The 23,341-nt window shown below is 36.3% G+C and overlaps 1 protein-coding gene across 13 annotated transcripts in view; it reads right to left on the bottom strand.

Annotated features, from left to right (window-relative positions):
- The window catches only part of LOC101792090 (potassium voltage-gated channel subfamily KQT member 1), a 524,294-nt gene that overhangs the window by 256,899 nt on the left and 244,054 nt on the right, over nt 1–23,341 (bottom strand). For 7 of the 13 annotated variants that reach the window (XM_038173114.2, XM_038173117.2, XM_038173118.2 and 4 more), the window contains one exon: nt 217–369. The exons of the other annotated variants lie outside the window; for them this stretch is intronic. In XM_038173114.2, coding sequence (XP_038029042.1) covers nt 217–369 — 153 coding nt within the window. The remainder of the gene's footprint in view (nt 1–216; nt 370–23,341) is intronic. 13 annotated transcript variants of the gene reach the window in all.

Here is a 23,341-nt window from a genome sequence, read left to right as displayed (position 1 = left end):
ACTCTTGTGAGAGATTCTGTACTGGTTACTGCAACCCAATCTCACCTGTCACATAGTCTGAAGTCATGTTTGTTTGTACGACTGTCAAGCTATGCTTCAGCATTCCTATCATGAGTATAGGATTGGCACTGGCAAAAGAGAAAGACTCCCATATTCTTTGTAACAACAGAGCTCAGATATCAAACAGTCTGCAGAATAAATCTGTATGGTTCATACCTCTTTAGATTAGATCCAGTAATGGGTAAAAGGTATATGACATTTTTATTGATGTGAGTTATCACCAGAGGGATTCTGAGAAGCAGAGATCTGGATGAATGTAGTGCACAGAGGAGGATCGGAGCTTGGTGGTATAGAGCAGAGGTTCCCAGTCTGGAAAGAAGCACAGGAAGACCATGCAAAAGGAGTTGTTTATGTAAATAGAAATAAGCAAAGATGGAAAAGGCAGAAAAAGCCAGAAGAGAAGTTATTTATGTTATTCACTTGAATGTGAAGGAATTTGCACTGAAGTGTGCAGGAAAGCAGAAGCAAGAACATCAGAAGTTTATCACATGGTTCAAGCAATGAGAGATGAAGAGGCTGTAAGCATTTCAATGAATAAGAAGCTACAGCAAAGTGGACTATGAAGAATATGTATTAAAGAGCTGCAACAGGAGAACTTCTAAAATAAGTGGTCTACTTTTGACATATGGTTATGCCTTAAAAAAAAATCCTACTTCTGGAGCACCTTGCCCCTCACATTTCTAGATAGAAAGGATCATTTAAAGTCCTTCAAGGAATACCTACAAGATGACCTTATTTCTTTAGTTGTTGCCTCAGTTAAATTATTTCTACAGGGCCTTGTATATCACAATACTGAGTATTGTTACAGCACCTGGAACCCCCTTATGCGTCTTCTCACAGCTCTGATGATATTACTATATTAATATTTATGATATATTCTTATAGCAGTTTCCTCACAAGATATTTAATGTGACTATTAAAACTTGGATTGCAGCAATTTAAGTATGACAGAATACAACAACATGCTCTCTACTCCTTAATGGAAAATTAAATAATACCTTGTAAATACTTAATGCCTAGTAAAATATCTTGTTTTTGGTAGACATGCACCTACTGTGAAATTGCAGTTCTTTTTCATTCTTTATTAATCATATGAAACAAAATGAAGCATGGTAAACATGTTCCCTACTGTACAATAGAAGGGATCAAGCTAAACACTGTCTAGGAGAGTTTACTACAAAATCTGAGTATTTCCCAAATTGTTTTTTCTCAGTGGAAGGGGGGGAAAGGAGAAAAGAAAAAGAAAAAGAAAAAGAAAAAGAAAAAGAAAAAGAAAAAGAAAAAGAAAAAGAAAAAGAAAAAGAAAAAGGAAAAGGAAAAGGAAAAGGAAAAGAAAAAGAAAAAGAAAAGGAAAAAGAAAAAGAAAAAGAAAAAGAAAAAGAAAAAGAAAAAGAAAAAGAAAAAGAAAAAGAAAAAGAAAAAGAAAAAGAAAAAGAAAAAGAAAAAGAAAGGAAAAGAAAGGAAAAGAAAAGAGAAAAGAAAAGAAAAGAAAAGAAAAGAAAAGAAAAGAAAAGAAAAGAAAAGAAAAGAAAAGAAAAGAAAAGAAAAGAAAAGAAAAGAAAAAAGAGAAACAATTTAACCAGCTCTAGACCTAGTCATACTGTTCTCATGAGTAGTGCAAATGCATTATTGTAAGAGTTAGCAGATTACAGTCTGATACCCAAGACCTCAGTCTGTTTATGAGCTATTTCTTTGAGCCCCAAGGGATTTTACACTGTGACTTCTTCTGCTGTTCTCTGCAGACTTTGTGGAGTCTCTTTAGCCTGGGAGTTTGGTAAACGTAAACCTCCCAAGATCCTTTGAAAACTCAGTTTTGCTTTGCTTTTCAAATCAGTAATTGTTTAACAGTACAAAAATATGATCACTGTTGTGACACTGTTGTGTCTGTGATATCACCTCCCTCCCATACGTAGAATGACATTTTATGACTACAGAGGAGTAGGCTTTAGAAAAGAAATATTTTCTGTGTTTAGGGATAAATACAGCACTCGTTAAAGAGTAGGAGTAGCAGCATTTCAGCTAAAGCAAGGCAGGCTCTACTGCACAACTTTCTCCCATGCATCCCTGCCAATGCCAATGACCTGCTTCACCTCCTGTTATTGTAGTCCTGGGCCTCTGTGCAATGCTGGCAAAACACCTCAGTCCTGACCTTTGACGCCCTTTGCTACTCCAGTTCTGGGGCTCCCAAAAGGCTCTGCCAAGACCTCCTTTCTGACCTGTGCTGAGCTCCCTCCTCTTTCTCACCCCAATCTGCCATGCAGCTCTGCACAAATGCCACCCTAGTGCTCCACAGTACCTCCTATCTTTGCAGTCCTGGAGTCTTTTACAGAGCTCCATAGCTCTGTAAATAAGCCTCCATCCTGACTTGCAGCAACCCTTGCTGTTAGGATCTTGGGGTCTCTTCTGAGGAGAGTCTGCTAGTCACTCCCAATCACTGCCTAGGGGAACTGGGGTGGATTTTTCTTCCTTTGCTTTTTTTCCAAGGGTGGGGGGGGGGGGGGGAGGAGGGAGAGAGAAGGCATTGTTTTTAAAGCTTAATAGAATCAATGAAGAATTTAAAGAATACAGCTTAACATGTTATGAAAACAAAGGCTTTGCTCTGGTTCACTGCAGCAAAAGCACATGAAATGACACTTTTCTACTTGTGGTAACACAACATGGACTAAACTGGAAAGGAAAGAACACATAGGAAAGGATTAGTCAGAAGCAATCAAAGATTCTAATAGACAAAAGAAAAACATACATTTCTTCGTGTGTAATTTGAGGTACAGCGCTGCTCAGTTCAGCTTAGCTTCCTCATAGCATTCACTACATAGATTTCCTATACTCAGCATTTTTGCTCTCCCCCCCATTTTTTCATATCCTTGCTTGTGTGGACTGTAACCCAGCAAAAGCTGATGTGTGCTTAGTTTCACTGAGTTCAAGGTGATTGGTTCATATATGTAACATTACTCATGAATGAATAGACTGGCAAATATTGAGGATTTAAATTGTGAAATCTTTGAGAGAGATATTTGTAAGTTTTGCCCACAAATCTTAAAAAACAAAACAACACAACAACAACAACAAAAAAACATCATCAGTAGTATTTCCTTCAATCATATCCAAATAAAATATATCACACTACAAATGCATAAAATCTACTTAGTATTGAGATAACTCTTGCTCCTCCATAGTTTAGGATGCAGATGTGGCTTTTTTTCTTTTTCCCCCCCTAAGTCTTTTGCAGATACCTGCCCTACAGTCTTAAAATCTCGGCACTCCTCATTTGAATATTTTTTCCTATTGCTCAATATCAAATGTAGAAAACTTATTTTGTGGTCACTTCTCACAGTTGTAGCACCTTCTTTGCTTGTATCTCAAATAGTGATTTTTTTCCCCGTATACATGTTCAATCCTTTTAATCCTTTTCCTCACATCACCAGGAAAATTAATTTGCTATGACAGTTTTTTTTTTGTTTGTTTGTTTGTTTCTTTGTTTATCTTTAAATGTTTATACTTGGTAAGAGAGATGAAAGTTGTAATTTGAGTTAAATCAGAATTCATGAAATGTTTGTGTTTCCCAGATTTCCGTCAAGACTGTAGGTCAAGATTACTATGGTAGACTAGTCTGTCTGATTAATTGCTGGAGGAATCATCTCTTAGTATACATAACAGCTACGAATCACTAAAGACAAAAATGATTATTCAGAAATTTAAAGGATTTCAGGATAACATTATAGCCTGCAACACAATGTATCAATGCAAAGTAATTTTAGACATAATAGAATATTGCTGGGCTGGGCAAAAAAAGATGTTTCATGTCTCTTTGTACTGTGTCTGGCTGGGATGTTAACTTTCCCTGCAGCAGCCCATACAGTGCTGTGCTCTGCACTTGTAGCTAGAACAGCACTGGTATCACCCAAGTGTTGTGTCTGCTGCTGAGCAGTGCTGGCACGGCATCAGGACTCTCTGTAACCCTCCTAGGGGGTGGGCAAAACAGTGAGAACAAAACATCACCAGGGCAGCTGACCTAAACCAACCAAATGGATATTCCATACCATACCATGTCATACTCAGCAATAAGAGGTGGAAACAGGAAGAAGAGGGGAGGGGTGGGCTCTTGTGAAAACATCAGTCCTCCTCCTGAACACCAGCTACATGCGTTGAGGTCCTGCTTCAAGGACATGGTCAAGCATCGCTTGTTTGTGGGAAGTAGAGAGTAATTTCTTTCCTCTGCACTTCCATGTAGACTTTACTTGTTTTGTTGTTATTTTTTTTTTCCCTTTCACCCTTCCTTCCCCCCCCCCCCCCCTTTTTTTTTTTCCCTTTACTTAAATTGTTTGGTTAATATTAATCTTTTCTTAATAATTATTATTATTTTTCCCTTTAATTAAATTATCCCTATCTCAACCCATGAGTTGTTCTTTACTTTACTTCTTCCCCTCCTCATCTAAGGATGGGGAGTGAGAGAGCAGTTGTGGTGGTTAGCTGCCTAGCACGGTAAAATCACCACACTTTGTGAAAGTACTTTTTAAAATAAAATTTCTGTAGATGTCTGAATAGAAATCTGTTCAAAACTGAAGTCAAAATGTTTATGTTAGAACTGATAAAAATAATTAAAATAAAGTTAAAAAAATGTATTTAGTTTAAATTTGGCTAAAAGAAATAAATTCAACCTGCTTTCAGGAACAACTTACGTCCAAGAAAAAGACATTTAATCCAAAATATTTAATCAGACCTAGTTACAGGTGATTTTCCCAGTACTCACACAGTAACTCTAGCTTTGGCTTAGGTTCAGTTTGAGTTCACAGGTCATCCACACTGAAATTCAGGGTCCCACAAAATCATCACCGCCTCTGCCAGTCATTACCGAGCACTGGTTTGTTCCACCCTCAAATCCTGCTCTGCAACTGTTGCTTGGGAGGAGCAGGTATTCATTTTCTCCATCAGCTTCACACCTCAAATTGTCTTTCCTAATGTGATTGGACCACTATATCCCTGTGGCATCTGACAAATCTGTCACAAGAAATATTTAGAAGAGAGATGTTAATCAACCAACCATATAAAGAAGTCTGCTTTGATGTATTCAGAAGAAATTTATTAACTTCATTGTGTTGAAATTGTTTTGATCCCCGGCCATTGGTGGGAAGGTCATCCACCATAAAAAACTGAAACACAATGAAAAAAGAGACTGTTTTCTAGATGCTAAAATTCTGAGACTTTCTGACAGTAGCTTCATAGACTCTAACCTCCCTGTTTCATATCTGACTATGTACACTCTTTGTATGACAAACAATATACATATATGTTGACCAATATATATCCCTAAGCAGTTTGTATTGGATTTTATAAGGAAAGGAGAAGTGACGTAGAAAGATTATTTTTAAATGTATTGCAGGTAGGGGAAGATAAAGTCATGAAAAGAAATTGATTTTTTTATTTCATAAAGCCCTAAAATATTCAGAGTCAGGCTCTGCTTGGGCAGAGCAATGTGCAGAGCCAGGCACAACACAAACGTGGTCATGCATTATAAATGAATTCCATTAAAAAGGCACAGTTAAAACATATACACTTACCACATCTTAAACAGCATTTAGAGATGGAAAGATGGCAAGAAACCAAAACAGATCTCAGACTAGATATGAGATATTTATGGCATATATTTTGTAACACAATCCTTTGAACTCCCAGCTTTAGATTTTCATTTTACTACCAGAGGCACAACCAGGACAGGATAATAAGGATCTAAGCTACATCAGCAGAGCTCAGAAGAAACTCTAGCAAAACCAGATAACATATGTCCAGGAGGAAATGATGATTTCTAGCCCTAATGACCTGCCAGCTGATGTCTTGCACACTGTCCCTGCCACAACATGCCCAGCAAATCTGAGTATATTTAATCAACTTTCTGAGATGGTTTAAGGGGTATGGTACTTGTGTTGTATTAAATCATTGCAGTGTGAGGCAAAGACATTTGGTTTCTTACGTTCTCACTTCCAGCTATTGCCTGACCCACACTTTGCAAACCACTGAAAACAAATCAAACATAACACTGCTCTTACTGAACTGGTCTTCATAAGGATTTTACTTATGAGAAAACTCCTCCTCTGTTTCCCATTTCTCTTTCAGAAGCACAACGATCCTCTCATGATGGTCACGTAAACTTGACACTGACTGTCCATTGATTTGCACAACATGTTTTGAAACAGCTCTATCTCATTTCTGCTAGCACTCATAAATCTACACATCAAAGCTGGGATTAGAGAGAGGTATTGTCCACTGGGACCTCCAGTTTCTGCAAGCTGCATTGCCATATTACATTGATAAGACCCAAAGTAAATTTCTAGGCTTTAGGCAGTTTTATGTATTTCCAAAGTCCCAGAAATCTGGTGAACATAGGGCTTCAATGATTAAAAACATCATCATCTCATGAGACTTACGTTTCAAAATACAAATAAGGGAAAAACAACAAAGATGTACTGCTAACATAGGTGAACATGAAAAAGAAATATGACTTAACATATATGTTCATCTAAACAGTAACTTAAAAAAGTCTTAAATCTGTGTTGCATTACTTTCCAAAAGTGCACAGTAAGACTGTAGGTACAGAAGTGTGCAGACTGTTTTTAAAACAGGCTAATGCTGCCTTTACTTTCTGCACCAGGATTTGTAGTGGTCGTAACATAAACCTTATTGAGCACAATCAACATGGGAGGAAAGGCTGGGGGAAGGGAGGGAGAAAATCAGTCATGCTACATATTGTGTAACTAAAATAAGGTATTGAATTTCTGGTTTTCACAATGAAACACTCCAGGACAAATGAGGTGCTGAAGCAGGATTTAAAATTCATTGAGTAATAGGATTTTGTACTGTTTAGCAGGATTAGGCATGTTGGAGAAAGACTTATTTATTTCAGTCTGACAATGGATGAGAAAAGCGCATAGTGCTCTTAGTTGTTATTTTAAGCAATTTACAGGATTACTTAGTAGTGGAGGTCCTGTCTCCCCCTATCTGTAATGTGTCACAGTAATGGTGATATTTGTATAATTGCGGTTTTCTTCATACAGTTTCTGAATCACAGCAGTTGAGGGATCAAATGTTTGAATGCTGCTGAAGGGGAGGCGGGAGAGAGAGGAGGGATGTCAGGGGAAAAAAAGTAGAAACCAATTAAAACACTCCCTTACTAGGATCCTAACCTCAGTGACCTCAGCCCTCCAAGTCTTTGGGACAGCATACTCTGTGACTTAATGTTTTGTTTCAGGGTTTTTTTGCTGAAGTGCTGACTGTGCTTTCCCCAATGATGTCTGCTGTTGACATGGTAAGGCACTGAAATCTCTCTTGCAAAGTGGTTGAGGGGCGGAAGAAGTTATTTTTCACTAGCTCTTAGGATGGGATTTCCTGTTACAGGCGTTATTATTTTGTTCCTTCCTGTCCCCCTCTTTTAATAATAATAATAATAATGGTAAAAAAAGAAGACCTGTAAAGCTTGCTTTTTTTGCAAATGTAGAAAGAAAACTATTAGCACATACAAGATAAGATTTATGTACAGAGAAAGTGGGATCTTTCCCAGCAGTGTGCCTTTTCTAAGACCCATGTATGAAATGGTAGCTTGTGTTAGGAAAGTGCTCAAGGCAGGAAAGAGAAGATGAAAGCTTTGATTATTCTTACAAATCTGAAATGCAGAATAATTAAATCACTATCAGAGTCCTATTCATAACTGAATTATGGATTTTGGCCATTTTGGAAATTATGGCCATTTTCTGTCTGAACCTAAGACAGTTTAAAAGTTAGCCAAACTATACCAACACTTAGCTTAAAGAACTCCTCTGGAAATCTTCAGAAGATTTATAACGAGAAGCTGTAGGTAATTTTAACCCCCAAAATAAGCCACAGTGACAGGGTCACTTTGCTCTCAAGACCATGGAGTTTAGCTCTGATTGACAGATTGACCATTTTCCTTCTGGCAAATCCATTACTGCTGAAGAAACTGGAAAGTTAAGTGCCAAAATCAAAGTGACTTTATGTTGAACATAGATTAAATAATATAACATGCAAAAAAATGATAATCTGCTTTTTATTCTTCCTGGTAGATAAATGTGAGTCTCTTTACAGGAGAAAACGGGTAATGAAAAATAACAATGCTCTACTCTTCACACTCTCCTGTAGTTAGGTTTCTGTGCTGCTGAGAAGCAAATAACATGAGAAGGAAAAAGTAGTAGTACATACTGGTGAAAAATTTAAGCTAAATCTTTATGTCACAACCTCATCTATTGGATTGAGGTATTCTGAGTGTTTGACTATTGATACAGCATGCCAACTGCAATGGATACCTACCTCATTTGCCTTTCTTCCTAAATTATCAGGAAAATATTAAAAAATCCCTCCAAAAGTAGAGTAAATTTTATGCATGCAGCAATTTTAAGAGGCACATGCAGAAAGTGACTACATTCTCATGTTGTCCGCAGGAAGAACCAAATTACCTTCAACATGAGAACTCACTGTACTTTGTGGCAGCAATAAGAAAAATCTGCAAGTTTAGTTCTTCTCAGTTTCAAAGCTGATATTAAATATTCAACAATGCTAATCATCATGTGGCAGAATTAATTAAACAACAGTCCCTTGAAAATTGGTGATTAGTATGGGCAGAGACAAAACAGAGTGGGGTCAATACAAAATGGTCATTAGCAGCACTTTAATACTTGGATTTGACTGGATTCTTGCTAGGCTCCAAAACAATAGGTTACCCAGCAACGAATAATAAAAATAAGGTTATAAAAATATGTTCACACTATCTGGCAACAAACACACTCAAAATATGGGACAAATTATTTTGGACTACAGCAGCGATGGTCAGAATGATTTATTATTTATTTTTATATATATATATTTTTTTTTTGCTCAGAGAGTCTTTCACTGAGAAGTGAAACCTTTTTTCAAACAGTAATTATGCCTCAGATAATTCCTGTGAGGTGAATGCGCCAATTTTTTAAAAATAGGTTGGATGCTATCCATATCAGAGAGAAGCATATGAAATACATGTATTGCAGATAAAAAGCTAATTTTTGCATTCATTCTGAACACACTTGTTTACAGGTATGAGATTAAACCTCTGAAGTGACTAATGAATATTTACTCTTGTGACTTCATGGAGAGTCTCCTGATAGTTAATTTTGTTGTTGTTTGTTTGTTTTGGTTTTGCTTTCTTTTTAGAATACCACACCACTGGCAGCAAGGGATTATGTAAGAATTAATGCATTCGTTAAGGGAAACATGCAGTTCCCAGGGCTCTAGAAAAACTTGTGGGCACAATTTCTGAGATTCAAAACTTGGAATGAGATGTGGAAGAATGTAAAATTAATCATAATAATGCAATGTTTTGTGATTTTTGAGGTTTCTGGCTTGCAGTTTTGGAATGTCTTGGAATGCCAATATTGGCTGAACTTCTGGCTGCACTGCTCATTAGATACAATGAGAGGTCTATAAGGAAATGAGAGGCAGAAGAGCTGCAATTATTTACTTATATACTGTTTTTGTGTATCAACTTCAAATTCTTTTTAGAATCCAAACTGAGGAACAGCTCCAGTGTATCACAGTTCACTAAAGCTTATAGTTAAGAATGTAAGTTTAGAGGTTGTACTATGTGATTAAATTATTAGGCTATATACATATATATATTTAATCTATGTAAACATGTAAAGCTATGACTACTCTGTGCTTGATATTTTGAGAAACATCCACACAGCATGTTGTTTTATATTGAAGCATTCTGACCTGTGAGAAGTGGTTAATAAGCAGATAACTAAATCCACTAAAATTATGATAAAAACAAACAAACAAACAAACAAACAAACTAATGTTATTGACATTAGCCCCATTTGTGCTGTCAGTGTTTTGTGCTCAAAAAGAGATGGAGAGGCCACATTAGAAATATATTTCAATCTTGTTTTTAAGAATAGCAATTATCAAAGACTCAGATGTTCCATCACCTACGAAATAATATATGAATACCGTGAAATGTGTTTACACAGAGAACTCTATCAGAAATGGACTGATGTATATGTGCTAGGTAACTTCACTGGAAATCTATCTTGCTGTGGTCTTTCCATTGTATTGTACCTTATAATAGCTAGAACTAGGCTTTGCTGCACTCATGCTTTAGTTTGCATTGTACTACAATACTTTGGATAGCTATTGGAAGATAGCTTTGGAAGACAGACAATACTGTTAAAGATTTTTAAATTAACTAGTTTAGAATCCTCTTTTGTACATCCTGCTTTTGGGGGCCTGTGAAGTTGATGTCACATTTGTCAGAATTGTTTTCCCTACAGTCATGTTACCTAAAATATACTTGAAAAGACAACCAAAGCTCGAAGCTACCATCTAGCGTATTTATCTGCAGTATTCCTTGTTTAAGCCCATGTATTACCTTGGTAGAATATCAAATATACCCATCACAAAATTATAAAACAATCATGCATCACAATGCAACACAGCCTAATATATGAAGCTAACAGGTAAAATAGCTCATTTTCAACCTGTGATGTGCAAATAATTCACTGTCCCTAGACTACCTCTAAAGGATTTGTAAAAGAAAGAAAACCTATTATCAGCAAATTGAAATTCATTATGCAGACCTCTGCCTCTCCACTAAAACAACAACAACAAAAAGCAAACAAAACCCATACTCTCTATTGTCTACAAAACCACCAGGAATAGACCACTGGGTCAGATTAAATTTGGATCTGAAATGAAAACCAGTGCATGTCTTTACATTCTTCACCTCCCTCTAGAGACTACTGTAAATCTAATTAATTAAGTCAAATATCTTCAAAACAAATTACTTGGAGGTTTTATAAGTAGATGAATTTTAGATGAATGGTATCCTACATTTCCCTAAGTCATCAGAGCAGATTCCATTATCTTTCTCGGAATACAGCATGTAAGTAATGTTGTCAGGATTTGGCCAGTCCTCCACAAGAAAAGATGCTGCTATTCATCATTCAAAGAACCCTTTGCCTGATTTTTCAGTATATCTTGGAGTAAATATATCATAAACTGTTTCTGAGCTTAGAGAAGCTCATTATCAAATACTATATTTTAATGAGAAAACAATAATGAAGTGGAGTTGCAAACAACTGAAGAATGATTGTAAATGTTTCAATTAGATCTGCTTTGATAATGTAACATTCATACTCATCTCAGCTACCAGTCTCCAAGGATTAGTTTGGATAGATACGAGTTGCACTGCTTGTTCAAAATATTTGCTAAAAAAAACACAGTTTTTCAGTTCTGCAAACTCAAAACACCTGTCTATACAACCAAGGCAAATTCCTTACAAACTAAAATCTGCTGAAAGGAGACAGCAGTTTAAAATGCTGATTTGGATAAATGTATTTGATTCTAAGAAGTAAAATAGATGAGGTTTTTGAGAAGAACATTGAGCATACCTTAGGACAAAAGCAAAGTATATTTTAAACATGGATATTAAGAAAATATTTATTACTAAATAGCTGCTATATTCTTTGAAAAGATGTAAAATATTAACTTTTCCCTTCTCGTACAACTAACTTAAAGCCTGACAATCATGCAAAGGACATACAAATTCTCTAACACACTAGCAAGGAATGGGAACTAAAATAACACTGACATGGTAAAAGAGCAGAATCCCATGTACACAGTTTGCCATGATGACATGGTTATGTGTGTCCTGCATGCTCTACAGAGGAGCTGTTTTCTGTGACAGAGGAGGAGTTATTTTATCTTGTTCAAATACTGCAATGTCAACAAGCTCTTAACAGGAAAAGGCTCAGTTGTGTGAGGCCCTGAACACATTCATACTATCAAAGTGCATTGTCAAAAGTTTGATAGGCAATTAACGTCATAAGAGTGGGCAGCTCTGGGATTGCAGTAATATACTCATGAGTTAATTCCTGCACTGTGAGACAAAGTTAATATTTGCTCTCTTGTATCATTTATCAGACTTAAAACTCTTTGGTTTTCCATTATGCCTAGCACATGCCACCTTGATGTTCAGTAACCCAAATAATGAACAATCTAACATCATATCTAACTAAAGGGCATTCATTTACTATATTCATTTTTTCACTGATTACACAGCAGAGTTTGTTTAGAATTGAACATGCGAGTACCTACACACAGCTGAAATAGCACTTCTCCTAAAACCCAGTGACACATTTTTGTTCTTTCCATCTCTTGGAAACCTAATTTAGGATTATTTTTTTTTCTAGTGACGAATGACCCTCAGTATCCAGACTTAAGGTTTCTTTAAGATGTCAGGATAGGTACCCAACATCATTAGATATTTTAAAAATTGTTAGCCCTTTCCATTATGGCAGTGGATCTGGATGAGTCCATCCAGGAAGAAATCTGATTCCCTCTTTAAATTAAATACTCTATGTTTCTGCAATGATGTTGAATACAGGACTGACCTTCCTAAATTTGCTTTTGCAACATATATTTTTTCATTTAGTAAAATGTAATGCTTTGCCACTTTTTCCTCTCAGGAATCATAATTTCTTATTAGCTGACCAAGACACATTTATGTCATCTAGCATTTAAAGAAAAAGATTTGAAGAAAAGCACTCCAGTTCTGATATTATTGTATATTACAGCCTCTAGAAAGCAGAGAATGCTTTCAGGGATGCTGAAAATCACACAGTCCCCACTTTACAGAGCTTATAGAGGTAACAAGATGAACTGTGTTGTATGACAACATTACTTACAACACCAGAAAAACAGATTTCATGATCAGAGTCAAGTTTCTTGGCTTTACCAAGGATAACAGTTGTATATTTTAAGGATCACACTGATTTCAAAAGAAATAATCATCTTTCCTGATTCAAATGCTGAAATCACTGTTGCTGCTTTCTCAATCATTGACACTTAATGTATATTTGTGGTAAAGAGGCAGCTGAATTTCAAGTAATACTTCAAGGAAAAATACCATACCATTACACTATGTCAGATGTAAGCTACCTTTAAAATATTTTAATATATACACTCATATCAAAATAAATGACGGAGAGGAGAGGAGAGGAGAGGAGAGGAGAGGAGAGGAGAGGAGAGGAGAGGAGAGGAGAGGAGAGGAGAGGAGAGGAGAGGAGAGGAGAGGAGAGGAGAGGAGAGGAGAGGAGAGGAGAGGAGAGGAGAGGAGAGGAGAGGAGAGGAGAGGAGAGGAGAGGAAAACTGGAATCCTCATAAAATACCATTTTCCTTTTACTGTTTCTGATTTATTTCTAACCCTGTATTCTTTTATTCAAAATGCAAAAAGACTAGCAGAATTGTGACATTTATTTCTATTGAGGATGGGTATCTAGAGGGCTCATTTTTAAAACTTTCAGCAATATAGCTTATCTGGCTTAAGATCGAATATTTTTACTGAAATATCTGCATATAAACCTTCACACAGACACAGTTGTGCCATTGTGAAGGTGCCTCATACTATTAAAGTAGTAATTCCTTTATATGTCTATGAATGTGCACATCTCTCTAAATGTAGATGAGAACTCCTTGTATTAAATATCCATATCAGTGAAATTAAACTACTCAATTTTATGCATTGGGACAATTGTTTCCTCCAATTTCGTGGTATCAAACTATTGTCATGACACTGACAGAATGAATTCATATGTAAGTTCTTCATGACTCTTTTGAGCACTCTATCTCCACCCTTCAGGATTGTTTTTATAAGTTATACTAGACTGAATACACCTTCCTGATACTGGGCTGCTTATCAATTCAGACTTTAAGTGTTAGCATTATTGTACTAAACTCAATTTAGAGAGCTATGAGTATAAATATTGCCAGGGCTAACATGCCAAGCTAACGAAAAACACGCGACAAGAAGAAAAATTGTAGAGTGCAGATCTGTCCGCGAATGTGGTATGAGAAATTGTACAAAACAAAAAATGAAATTTTACATTTGGCAACTGTAGAAAGTCCAGCTGAGGAAAGAGCTATCAGGAACAGAGTGATGTGTAATGATGACAGTTTTTTTGTTTTGTTTTGTTTTGTTTTTAAACACCTCTAGACCCTTTTTCTTAGCTAACAGTCCAAGAATAATTTTTAGTACTATATTTATCAGAAATGACAATTAGTGTGTTGTATTCTTTTAATGCTGCCCACACGCAATCGTAGCAAACTACTATTTTAAATGTAGCAAAAAGTTTAGGATTTCTTTTTGTGTTTTTGTGAGGAATGATTTTCTGTTTTTAAATAAAACATTTATGCTTGTGCAGATTGAATCTTTTGCCAGCTCTAGTTTACATGTGTGCATGGTACAAAATGCAGCTGAAACTCATGCTGTGTCTCTGAGCTGAAAAACACCAAGAGATCTTTGAGGGGATCATTGCAGAAGATTGCAGGAAGCATTTAATCTCCCTGTGTAGCAGTAAGTGTTGTTCCACAGCAGTGTCTACCTGGGCTCCTTTTGATGTAAAGGCTGGGATGGATGAAAGAATGAAGTGAGGCATACTGTTAGAGCATAATTCTGCTATCCCAAGCTACCTATAGTATCTGTCCAGCTTTGTTCTTTAATTTAAAGGATGGGTTTTTCCAGCTTGATGAAGAACAAACTCAAAATCAAGTCCAAAGCTGAATGTAGCTGCCAGGGTTATTCTTTCATGTATCCTGAGTGGTGGCACCCGAGTACCAGCTTCTCTTGACATGGTTCAGCAAGACTAGAAACCTTCTGGCAGTCTGCTGTGCACTTTAAATAGTACGGTCTCTTTGTCTCCATAATCTCTTTCACAGTCCAGAGGTTAGGTGCTGACAGACTTAACAAGTCATGGTTTGCCCTGTCTGCTGACGCAACAGGGAGCTGGTTTTATGCACTTAGCTGTGCTATTCTGGAGATATGACCACATTTAACGTTTCTCAGAATGAATGCAAGAAGGTACTTCTTCCTCCCTTAATGCTATTTAAAGCTTAGTGGATACAAATCTCCTTGTAGTCCTGAAGTTATGCAAAACCATTTCTTTACTGTTGCTTAGGTCTCCAAAACACAGCCAGATGATATATTCTCCAAACCTGTCTTGATACATGTGAGAACATTTTTCTGATAAGGCAAATAAGAGAACAAAGGGAAATATGCTGCTTCAACCCTCCCTTCCCCCTTTAATTATCAGTGGTTGGAGACACAATTAATTTTGGAATTAAGACTGTCTGCATTCATAAAAACATATCCTTCCTTGTCTGGCTACGCTTTTTTTTTTTTTTTTTTTTTTTTTCCCTGAGCAATGTTAGTAATTATCTTCTGGGTCGTCTCTCAGTTGTCAATGGACTGTCTGTGTGCAAGGCTGTTTCTTCAGTGTTTATAACAACAGGCTGTTTGTGACACAATGTGGCACAGCCAGGAAGCTGACGGAGCAATGGGGAAAAAAATCAAAATACTTTAGCAGGGCTGCTGAGGCTGATATTGTGGTGTAATTGCAGATGTCTTGCAACCTGAAAACATTGCTGAAACACGGGGCTTTCTAATGAGCATGATAAAACTTAAAGTAACTGTTTCAAGTATTGAATGTGGCATAATTATAAAAAACAACCCCCTGCTTCTGAGCTAACCAAATCCCTAACTAAAGGGCATCGATTCCACAAGCTTCACACAAGCCTTAGAAAACTGTCATCACTACCCATTCTGCACAATCTTAATACGTTAGGCATATAGTAGGCAATTTCTGGTGACACAGATATGGGAAAAACTGTCAGAAAAAGCTGGGATTTCCTGTTGTTGAAAAGCATGGTGTTACCTCTGGAGATTGAACTCCTCCACATAAAATCTGTGCTCAGACTTGAAACAATACCTAAATCTCCCCTTCAAAATGACCCCAAGGCTGGTTGTTCATGTATTCTGGCCCTGAGGATAAGATCTGAAAATGAAGACTTGTAACTAATCTGTTCAAGTAAACTGGGGGTGTGTTGTAAATTGATAACATGAGACAGACCAGAAGGCTATAAATGACAATATAGTAGTAATACACTGCAAGTGGTTAACCTTTTCTGTTTAGTTTTAATCTCAGAAATGCCACACCTATATCCTAATTTTTCCTTTCTGAATTGTATCTTCAGTGTCAGTCCTTTACATTCAAACCAAGACAGAGGGAGGAACATTCTGAGAAGACAGATAACATGCCCAACCTACTACTGCTGGTCAACCAAGTAATAAATATGTGTCACAAAATGAAAATTATCTTGTAGAAAATGAGAATTTGGTTGATGTAGGACTTCCATAAGATGTCTGAGTCAGTGTTCCTGTTAGTCAGAACATGTTATCACACCAGACTATAATGTGAGAATATCATTCTTCAGTTTCAGTTTATGGTACAGTAATTTCAGGTAGTTCACTTGTCTATAATACAAAATTTCTAGGAATACTGTCTCACCCAATGCTGCTCATTTTATGCTCATCTTGCATCTTCTGTGCTTCTTTGCATTTGAATTTCTAGCAGGTCATATACTCCAAGTAACAGGCACTCTCACACAAAGGGTAGCATGGGTCGTCAGACTGTGACACCTGGCACTTTGCAACTCTAGAAGACAGCCAGCTCAGTTGCATTGCCAGAATATGGCTGGAACATTACATACAAGCAAGAAAGCAAATAAGTAATTGGCATTCCAGCTCCCTATATCATCCCTTTAGTTGTGGAGTTTCAGTCAGTTTTTATGTTGTCAGTGATTCATATTAGCTACAGTCTGGCTACATATTAGCTACAGTCTGGTAAGGAGGAGTAGCATTAAGCACACTGAGAACTTAGTCTAAGTTCAACAACAGAGCAAGAAGGTGAGCTTGTATAGATGAGAATAAGGTTAGGGTTACTGCAGGGTGGACTGGGATGAGCAGAGAACATACCCATCAACATAACCAAGTCTGTTTGGATGCTATCAGTCCTGTTAACTGTAAGGCATTATACAACTCAGCATGATTACATATAAGTAAGAATTGCAAATAAAGTTACTGTGCTTCATATGTGGTTCAGTATATTACTTCTTGACCCTACATCGTGGCATCTTTCAGGATAATTTTGATTTTATTTATCCTATCAGTTTCAGTTCTATTCCAATTTGCCAAAATATAGTCACCCTCATTCTATTTCCATTAAAAAATACACAGTATTCGGTTCTAGATCTACATAACAATAATAATATTTATCTGCAGACATTAAGAATTTTACAAAACTGGTAAGTTATATCAATTTTGTAGGGAAAAAAAAAAAAAAAAGGAAAAAAAAAAAAAAAGAGATATTACAAAATTTTACCCAGAACAGGGATAGAACAAGGTCCAAGGTAATGCTGTTCTCTAAAGATATAGGGATATGTATGCTGTCACAAATCTGTAAAAGCTCGGAACAGTAAACTCACATGTCTCTGAAAAAACTCATCACAGGAGGAGTCGTGACTTCCTGATCTGAGATCTATTTTCTTTTAAACTTTCCCACCAAGAAATGCCTATGCAGGCAAAGTTGACTGATGATGCCATTAGTATCTCTACTTATAGATCTGCCCTGTGACAAGTCAGATTATGAAGTGTTTAAAATACTGAAAACCAAAGATATTTTACAGGAACTGTTTTCTGAAAACCTCACCAAATTAGAAATATTTTAATTTTCCCCAAATGACATATAATAAAAAACTGCTGAAAACAATGAATACATTTTAAATATATATATATATATATATTTAATAAAGTGATGGAACTAATTGTAAAAAACAAAAACAGTATCAGGAGGAAGGATTAAATGTTTTTTATTTAGAAGGCCTAAAAAATACACATGATCAGAAGGATATTCACCACACATAAATTTTTGAATACAGAACACATGACAAAAACTTTAAGAATTGTAAAAACAAAAATCAGGATTCTGGTAAGTCTGATGAACACTTGAAATAACTTGTGCTGGAAGAAATATTACTATAAATGTAAGATGGAAAGAGAGACAATCCTTCAGTGTAGATGCCTATGCAGATTCACTGAAGGAACAGATAAACCAAAGGAGGAAGTATGTCTAGCATATGGTAATGTGCGTCCAAGGGAAGGCAGGCAGATGGTCAGAAATAATTTATCAGACGCCAGCAAGAACACGCAAATTTAAGTTGAATATGAGGTAGTTAATCCACTGGCACCTAGTGGGGAACTGTGCTCTCCATTTCAATTTGGGGTAGTTTTAGAGCCCCATGGGCAGTGAAAACTAGATACAGAATATGTTTTGTCCTAAAAGGCCCACACTGTAGCTGCACTGTGACATTAATAAACAATAACTTTTCAATAAAAGACCACACATAAATAATATAGGAAACAACAGCACAATAATAAACTAAATAATTCAGTCTTCCTGCCCCTCTGAAACCTGAACACCATCATGAAAAATCTCACTAAGTTACTTTATAGAAGTTATTATTTTCTAATACATATGCATTTCTAAGATGAGCTTATATCTTGAGGCCCCTGAAGTCCATGTTGACTTTGTGTTGCTATTCACCAGTCCTACTCTAACCATTTCCCTGAATACAACTGAAATGGGACCACTTTTGTAATGAACTTTGAAATGATGCCTCCACTTGAGAAAAAAAAATTCCACTTTATTTTTATGAAAGTGCAGTTATTATCTTGGACAAATCCTTGCTTTGAATCCTAAATCATACTCTCTGAATGGAAGAAGAAGATACCAGAAGTTATTAGAAGAAAGCCCTCTCAAAAAGCCTCTGCCAGAATTATCTTACTTTATTTCACTTTTGATTATGTACTTGCAAGCAATAGCAACCTGCTCCCCCCAAAAAATTTATATGCAAGAAAATGGTGGTGCCATATGAACACCTCCTCTCCTTGGACTGTGCCTAAGAGACAACTAAAAACGTCTGGCATGGGGTGCAAATAGATTTAACAATTAAGTAGAGAAAAAATGCCTTTCTCCACATCCTTCAGTAACTGTACACACATGCACAATTCCTACACTGCTTGACATGGCAATGTAAACACTTTCCAGTTGTTTTCAGTGACAGGAATCTTATTAACTGTTCCAACCTGAAATTATTACTGTGGTGGATGGGCTTTTGGTTGCTGCTACTAAAACATCCCATTACATCTGTAAACTACCTTAATTAACTAGAGTAGCCCAACCTCTTAATAAAAACTGTGTGGTGGATGCCATGTCTAATCAAGCCTTACACTTTGTAATTAAGACACTGAAGTATGGAAACAAAACAAAACAAAAACAACAACACAAAAACATGTAAAAAATGGATTCTACTAAGTCAGCACAAAAAAAAATAAATATTTTACTTAATGAAATGAAAACAATTATGATTAACCTATAGTATGTTCTGTTGTATCACATCACAAAATAAATGGAGGCTTATAAATGCCAAGCTGAAATGGCATTTAAAATTTGAAATTGCTTTAAAATCAAAATTGAACTAGCTTGTAGAGATCAATCAACTGGGCACATTGCTCCTGCTACTGATGATTAGCTCTCATTACTTCAGCCTCATACAGACCATGTAGAGTGATGGAAGACAATCTGGGAAAAGGCTTACTTCAGTGATAATGCTTGCCTATGCACTCCTTGATTTAACTTCTCAGGACAGCACAGGTTATTTAAATTCCAGCTCAGTAAGATCAACTGTAGACAGTGTAGGTCAAAAAAGTCAACTGAATAAATGTAAGCAGAATTGTGTATTATCAAAAAATGGGAAAGGAAGAGTTTTACCATAAGCAACAATCATTGCAGCATTAAATAGTTTTATGTTTGTCCAAAACATGGCATTTGATGGTGTGTGGAAACACAATTTGTGAAGCAAGTACAATTTTTAGGTATAGAGATAGGCAGAGAAGGAGAAAAAAGGCTACTTCCAAAAATAATTTCATAAAAATTTCTGACCTGGTACCCACAATAACAAGGAACTGCATCTATTTGCCTAAGGTGTTTCTTCTGGTGAACAAAATGCAATACAACTGCTGCTTTCATATGGGCAAAAGTATTTGTTCTGTTATTCCAGTTATGTACTGAAGTAACTCCCTGCCATGACACACTTGAAAACTAAGTTTAAAAATGTAATCAAGCTTAATAACTACATTTTAAGCAAAGGACTTTGCTTTGACTAGCTGCTTGGGATTGTGATTGGGATTCCCAGCCTGCAAGAGGAGAAAATACTTCTTCAGCATCAAGTCCCATGCAGTGAGGAACACCACAGGTGCAGGAGAGATTGTCTGTGACTGAAGGATCTATATATGCATGGCTGAAATACAGTTTCTGGTATTTGCAGTGCTGGGATATACGAGTGATTTATTGGTTGAAAATGAAGATCAGTGCAGAGGATTGAAGGCAAGCCCAGTGAAAGATTCCTCCTCTTGCTTTACCTCCACTGGTATAGGAAAGTATGGAAGAACGGTCACTATGTCAAACCTACAGGTCCAAGCTGGAGTATTGGTTGGAGTGTAGCTGTACTCCTTGAACACAGGAAGCACAACAAAGCAAAGCAAAGCAAGAAAACTCATGAAACATTACACAGTTATTAGTGTTGGGAATCAGTTTCAGAGCCAAATGCAACAGAGGTAAAGGAAAATCTAAAATGCAATCATTCAAGCAGCAGTTTGGCCAGGCCACCAGGATTAACACCTTCAGCTTCTGGAAATACACCATGGGAACTTTAAGAACCACAAGTGCTCAGAGCTTTGTTTTCATCTCTCAGGCAAACATCCTACATTGTGGGTCAACAGCAGAATTTTGGATAAATCAAGTTTATCTGTAATGTATTATAGAAGACCAATAAACAAGTGTTATAATAGTTAAGCCTAGATGTTATCAAAGAAGTTTCATTTCAGTTCAATCCTTTTAATTTGCAACCTTTGGAATTCAGCCAAATAGTTGTGACTTAATAGGATCTGCAAGTTAAAATTAAAATCCTGCATGCCTGCCTGTTTCAGTTCTTATCCCACACTTCCTCTTTCAGTAAAACATTATTACTGCTGCATCCAGAGTCTGTATTTTCTCTCTGGTCTCTTAACCTGTGGCAACCCCTACTTAAAAAAGACCCAAACATATTATAGTATAATTATTAGGGAACAGCCATATATCTTTTTAAACCTTCACAGAACTTTGGTTTTAGAAGCAAAAAAAGACAATGTACAAGCTCAGGAGACACAGAGACAGAGCCTTGGAGATGCATCGAAGACATATATTATATGCCTGAATGCAATAAAAAGCACTGTAAAGAAAGCAGAGGGCTGAAGGGTCTAATTTTGAAAAAAAAAAAAAAAAAAGGGCGGGGGGGGAGGTGTAAGATATTTCATTCCCTTACTTAAAATAATGAATGTAAGGGATTCTGATACCTGTTCAACTGAGGGATTAGAAATGATGAAAAAATGCTGTGTTTGTATGTTGTTTTACTACATATAAATGGAAAAATTTATGTAGCAGACGCGAGCACTTAGAAATAAAAACAAACTTATATGCACTCTAACTACTGGGGATAAGTCTAAAAGACAGCATTAGAGGTAATAATTCCTATCACAGAACAATTGTGAGTTCTTCTCCCCCTTTTTTTTTTTTAAATTAGATTTCATCTCTTACTTCAGGCATTTTCTTTCCTTCATCATCTTTCTCCCTTACATTTTTATTTAAACAAGACTAACAAATGTTTTAAAAAACAAAATATGTAGCAAATGCAGTATCTGTCAGTTCCTTGTCAGTTTGCACAGTGAATACACACTGTTTTCTACAGCAACCTTGAGGCTTTACAGGCTGGGGAATTACTTTGCATTTTGAAACCACTAAAACTAAATAAACATGTATTTCATATATATTTTTAAAAGGATCCAGTTGCTCTCAGAAGAGCTTATAACCAAAATACTTTCCTCCTTTGTATTCTCTAGTAAACAAAACAAATATCAAAGTTATAAGCTGACAAACTATGAGATCGATGTTTCCAAAAAGTTGCTACTGAATAGTTCTTAAGTATGTATCTAGCATCTATTCAATTTGAATGCTGTTATATAGAAAAATTCAGCAAACCTGATAGGAATTCTTCTTTTAAGACACTCACACTTCATACACCTCTGTTGATAACAAATAGGTGTAAGATAATAAGTTTTTATCTTTGATTACTTTTCTGCTTTAGTGGAGTGTTCCCACTGTGCTGTGTGCAAGACATTTCACAAGACATTTATCTACAAGAGAAAGGAACAGAAAGAAATTCAGGCAGAGTGATTAAACATGATGTCTCCTTTCTACAGACACGTGCACAAGCTTAATCAATCTGACGCCAGCAGTCTCCAATTTCACATTGCCTGCTGGCTTCATGCCTGACAGATTCCACCTACTGTACATCTTTGTAGGCAGAATAAAGATGTGAGATAAAGAAAGCAAAGTGAGCCAGCAGAGCAGACTACATAAATTGCATGCCACTAGTCTAAGCTGCATGAGGCTCTGATCCCTGTGACTCTTGCTGTCTCAGCTACCCTGCAGTGCAAATAGAGTGTTTATGAAGAGTAGATGTTTGCTCTTGAAAGGCAAAGCTTGCAAAAAGTTAGTCTTACTCTGTTTTTATTCCAAACTGTGAATGGTAATGCTTTCAACATTAAAGAGTCTGCCTCCTTTAAGTGTTGAGTTGTCCATCTACACATACTACATTAGTCAAATAGGAAACATACCGCAGTAATGGAGGTTCTTACGAAAATTCACCAATTCATCTCAGACACACTGGCATAAGAAGACTTTTTTAAGCAACACCTATTAGGCATGCTATATGAAAGCAATGCCTGTTTCAGTTAAGAATTTTCCTAAATGAGAAAAACAAACAAACAAACAAACAACAAAAATAAAACCTGTAACTAAATCTCTAGCCTTCCCTCTCCCCAATGGAAAAAAAAAAGTCAACGATGTTGCAATTTGAAATTCAGTAAGAAAAACATCTTTCATAATAAATTGCTCTGGACTTTATGTATTCTTGTTGAGGGTAATATCAGGTTTTCCCTTAAATAAAAATATGTCTTGAGGATGAAAAACTAGGACAGTTTTTTTTGTTGTTAGTGGTGGTGGGTTTGTTTGTTTGTTTGTTTTTTTGAGTAGAAGAAGCAGACCCGCCCGCTGTTTTATACCGAAATCCAAGAAAAAATCCCACTTCTTTCTCCTGTTCATTTACTCTTTAAGATTTCAAAGGCCAAATAAGAGGCCATATTCATGTGCAAGATGCAAAGGAAGGCATTGAAGAAAATGAATGACTGTGGGAAACCTTAAATAGCTCATGTAATATATTCTTGGATCAAAAAAACAAAGAGCTTCTAGTT

Source organism: Anas platyrhynchos, chromosome 1 (assembly GCF_047663525.1).
Source record: "Anas platyrhynchos isolate ZD024472 breed Pekin duck chromosome 1, IASCAAS_PekinDuck_T2T, whole genome shotgun sequence".
NCBI lineage: Eukaryota > Metazoa > Chordata > Aves > Anseriformes > Anatidae > Anas > Anas platyrhynchos.
The sequence above is the reverse complement of the archived record's forward strand: the minus strand, read 5'-3'. Positions and strand labels throughout refer to the sequence as shown.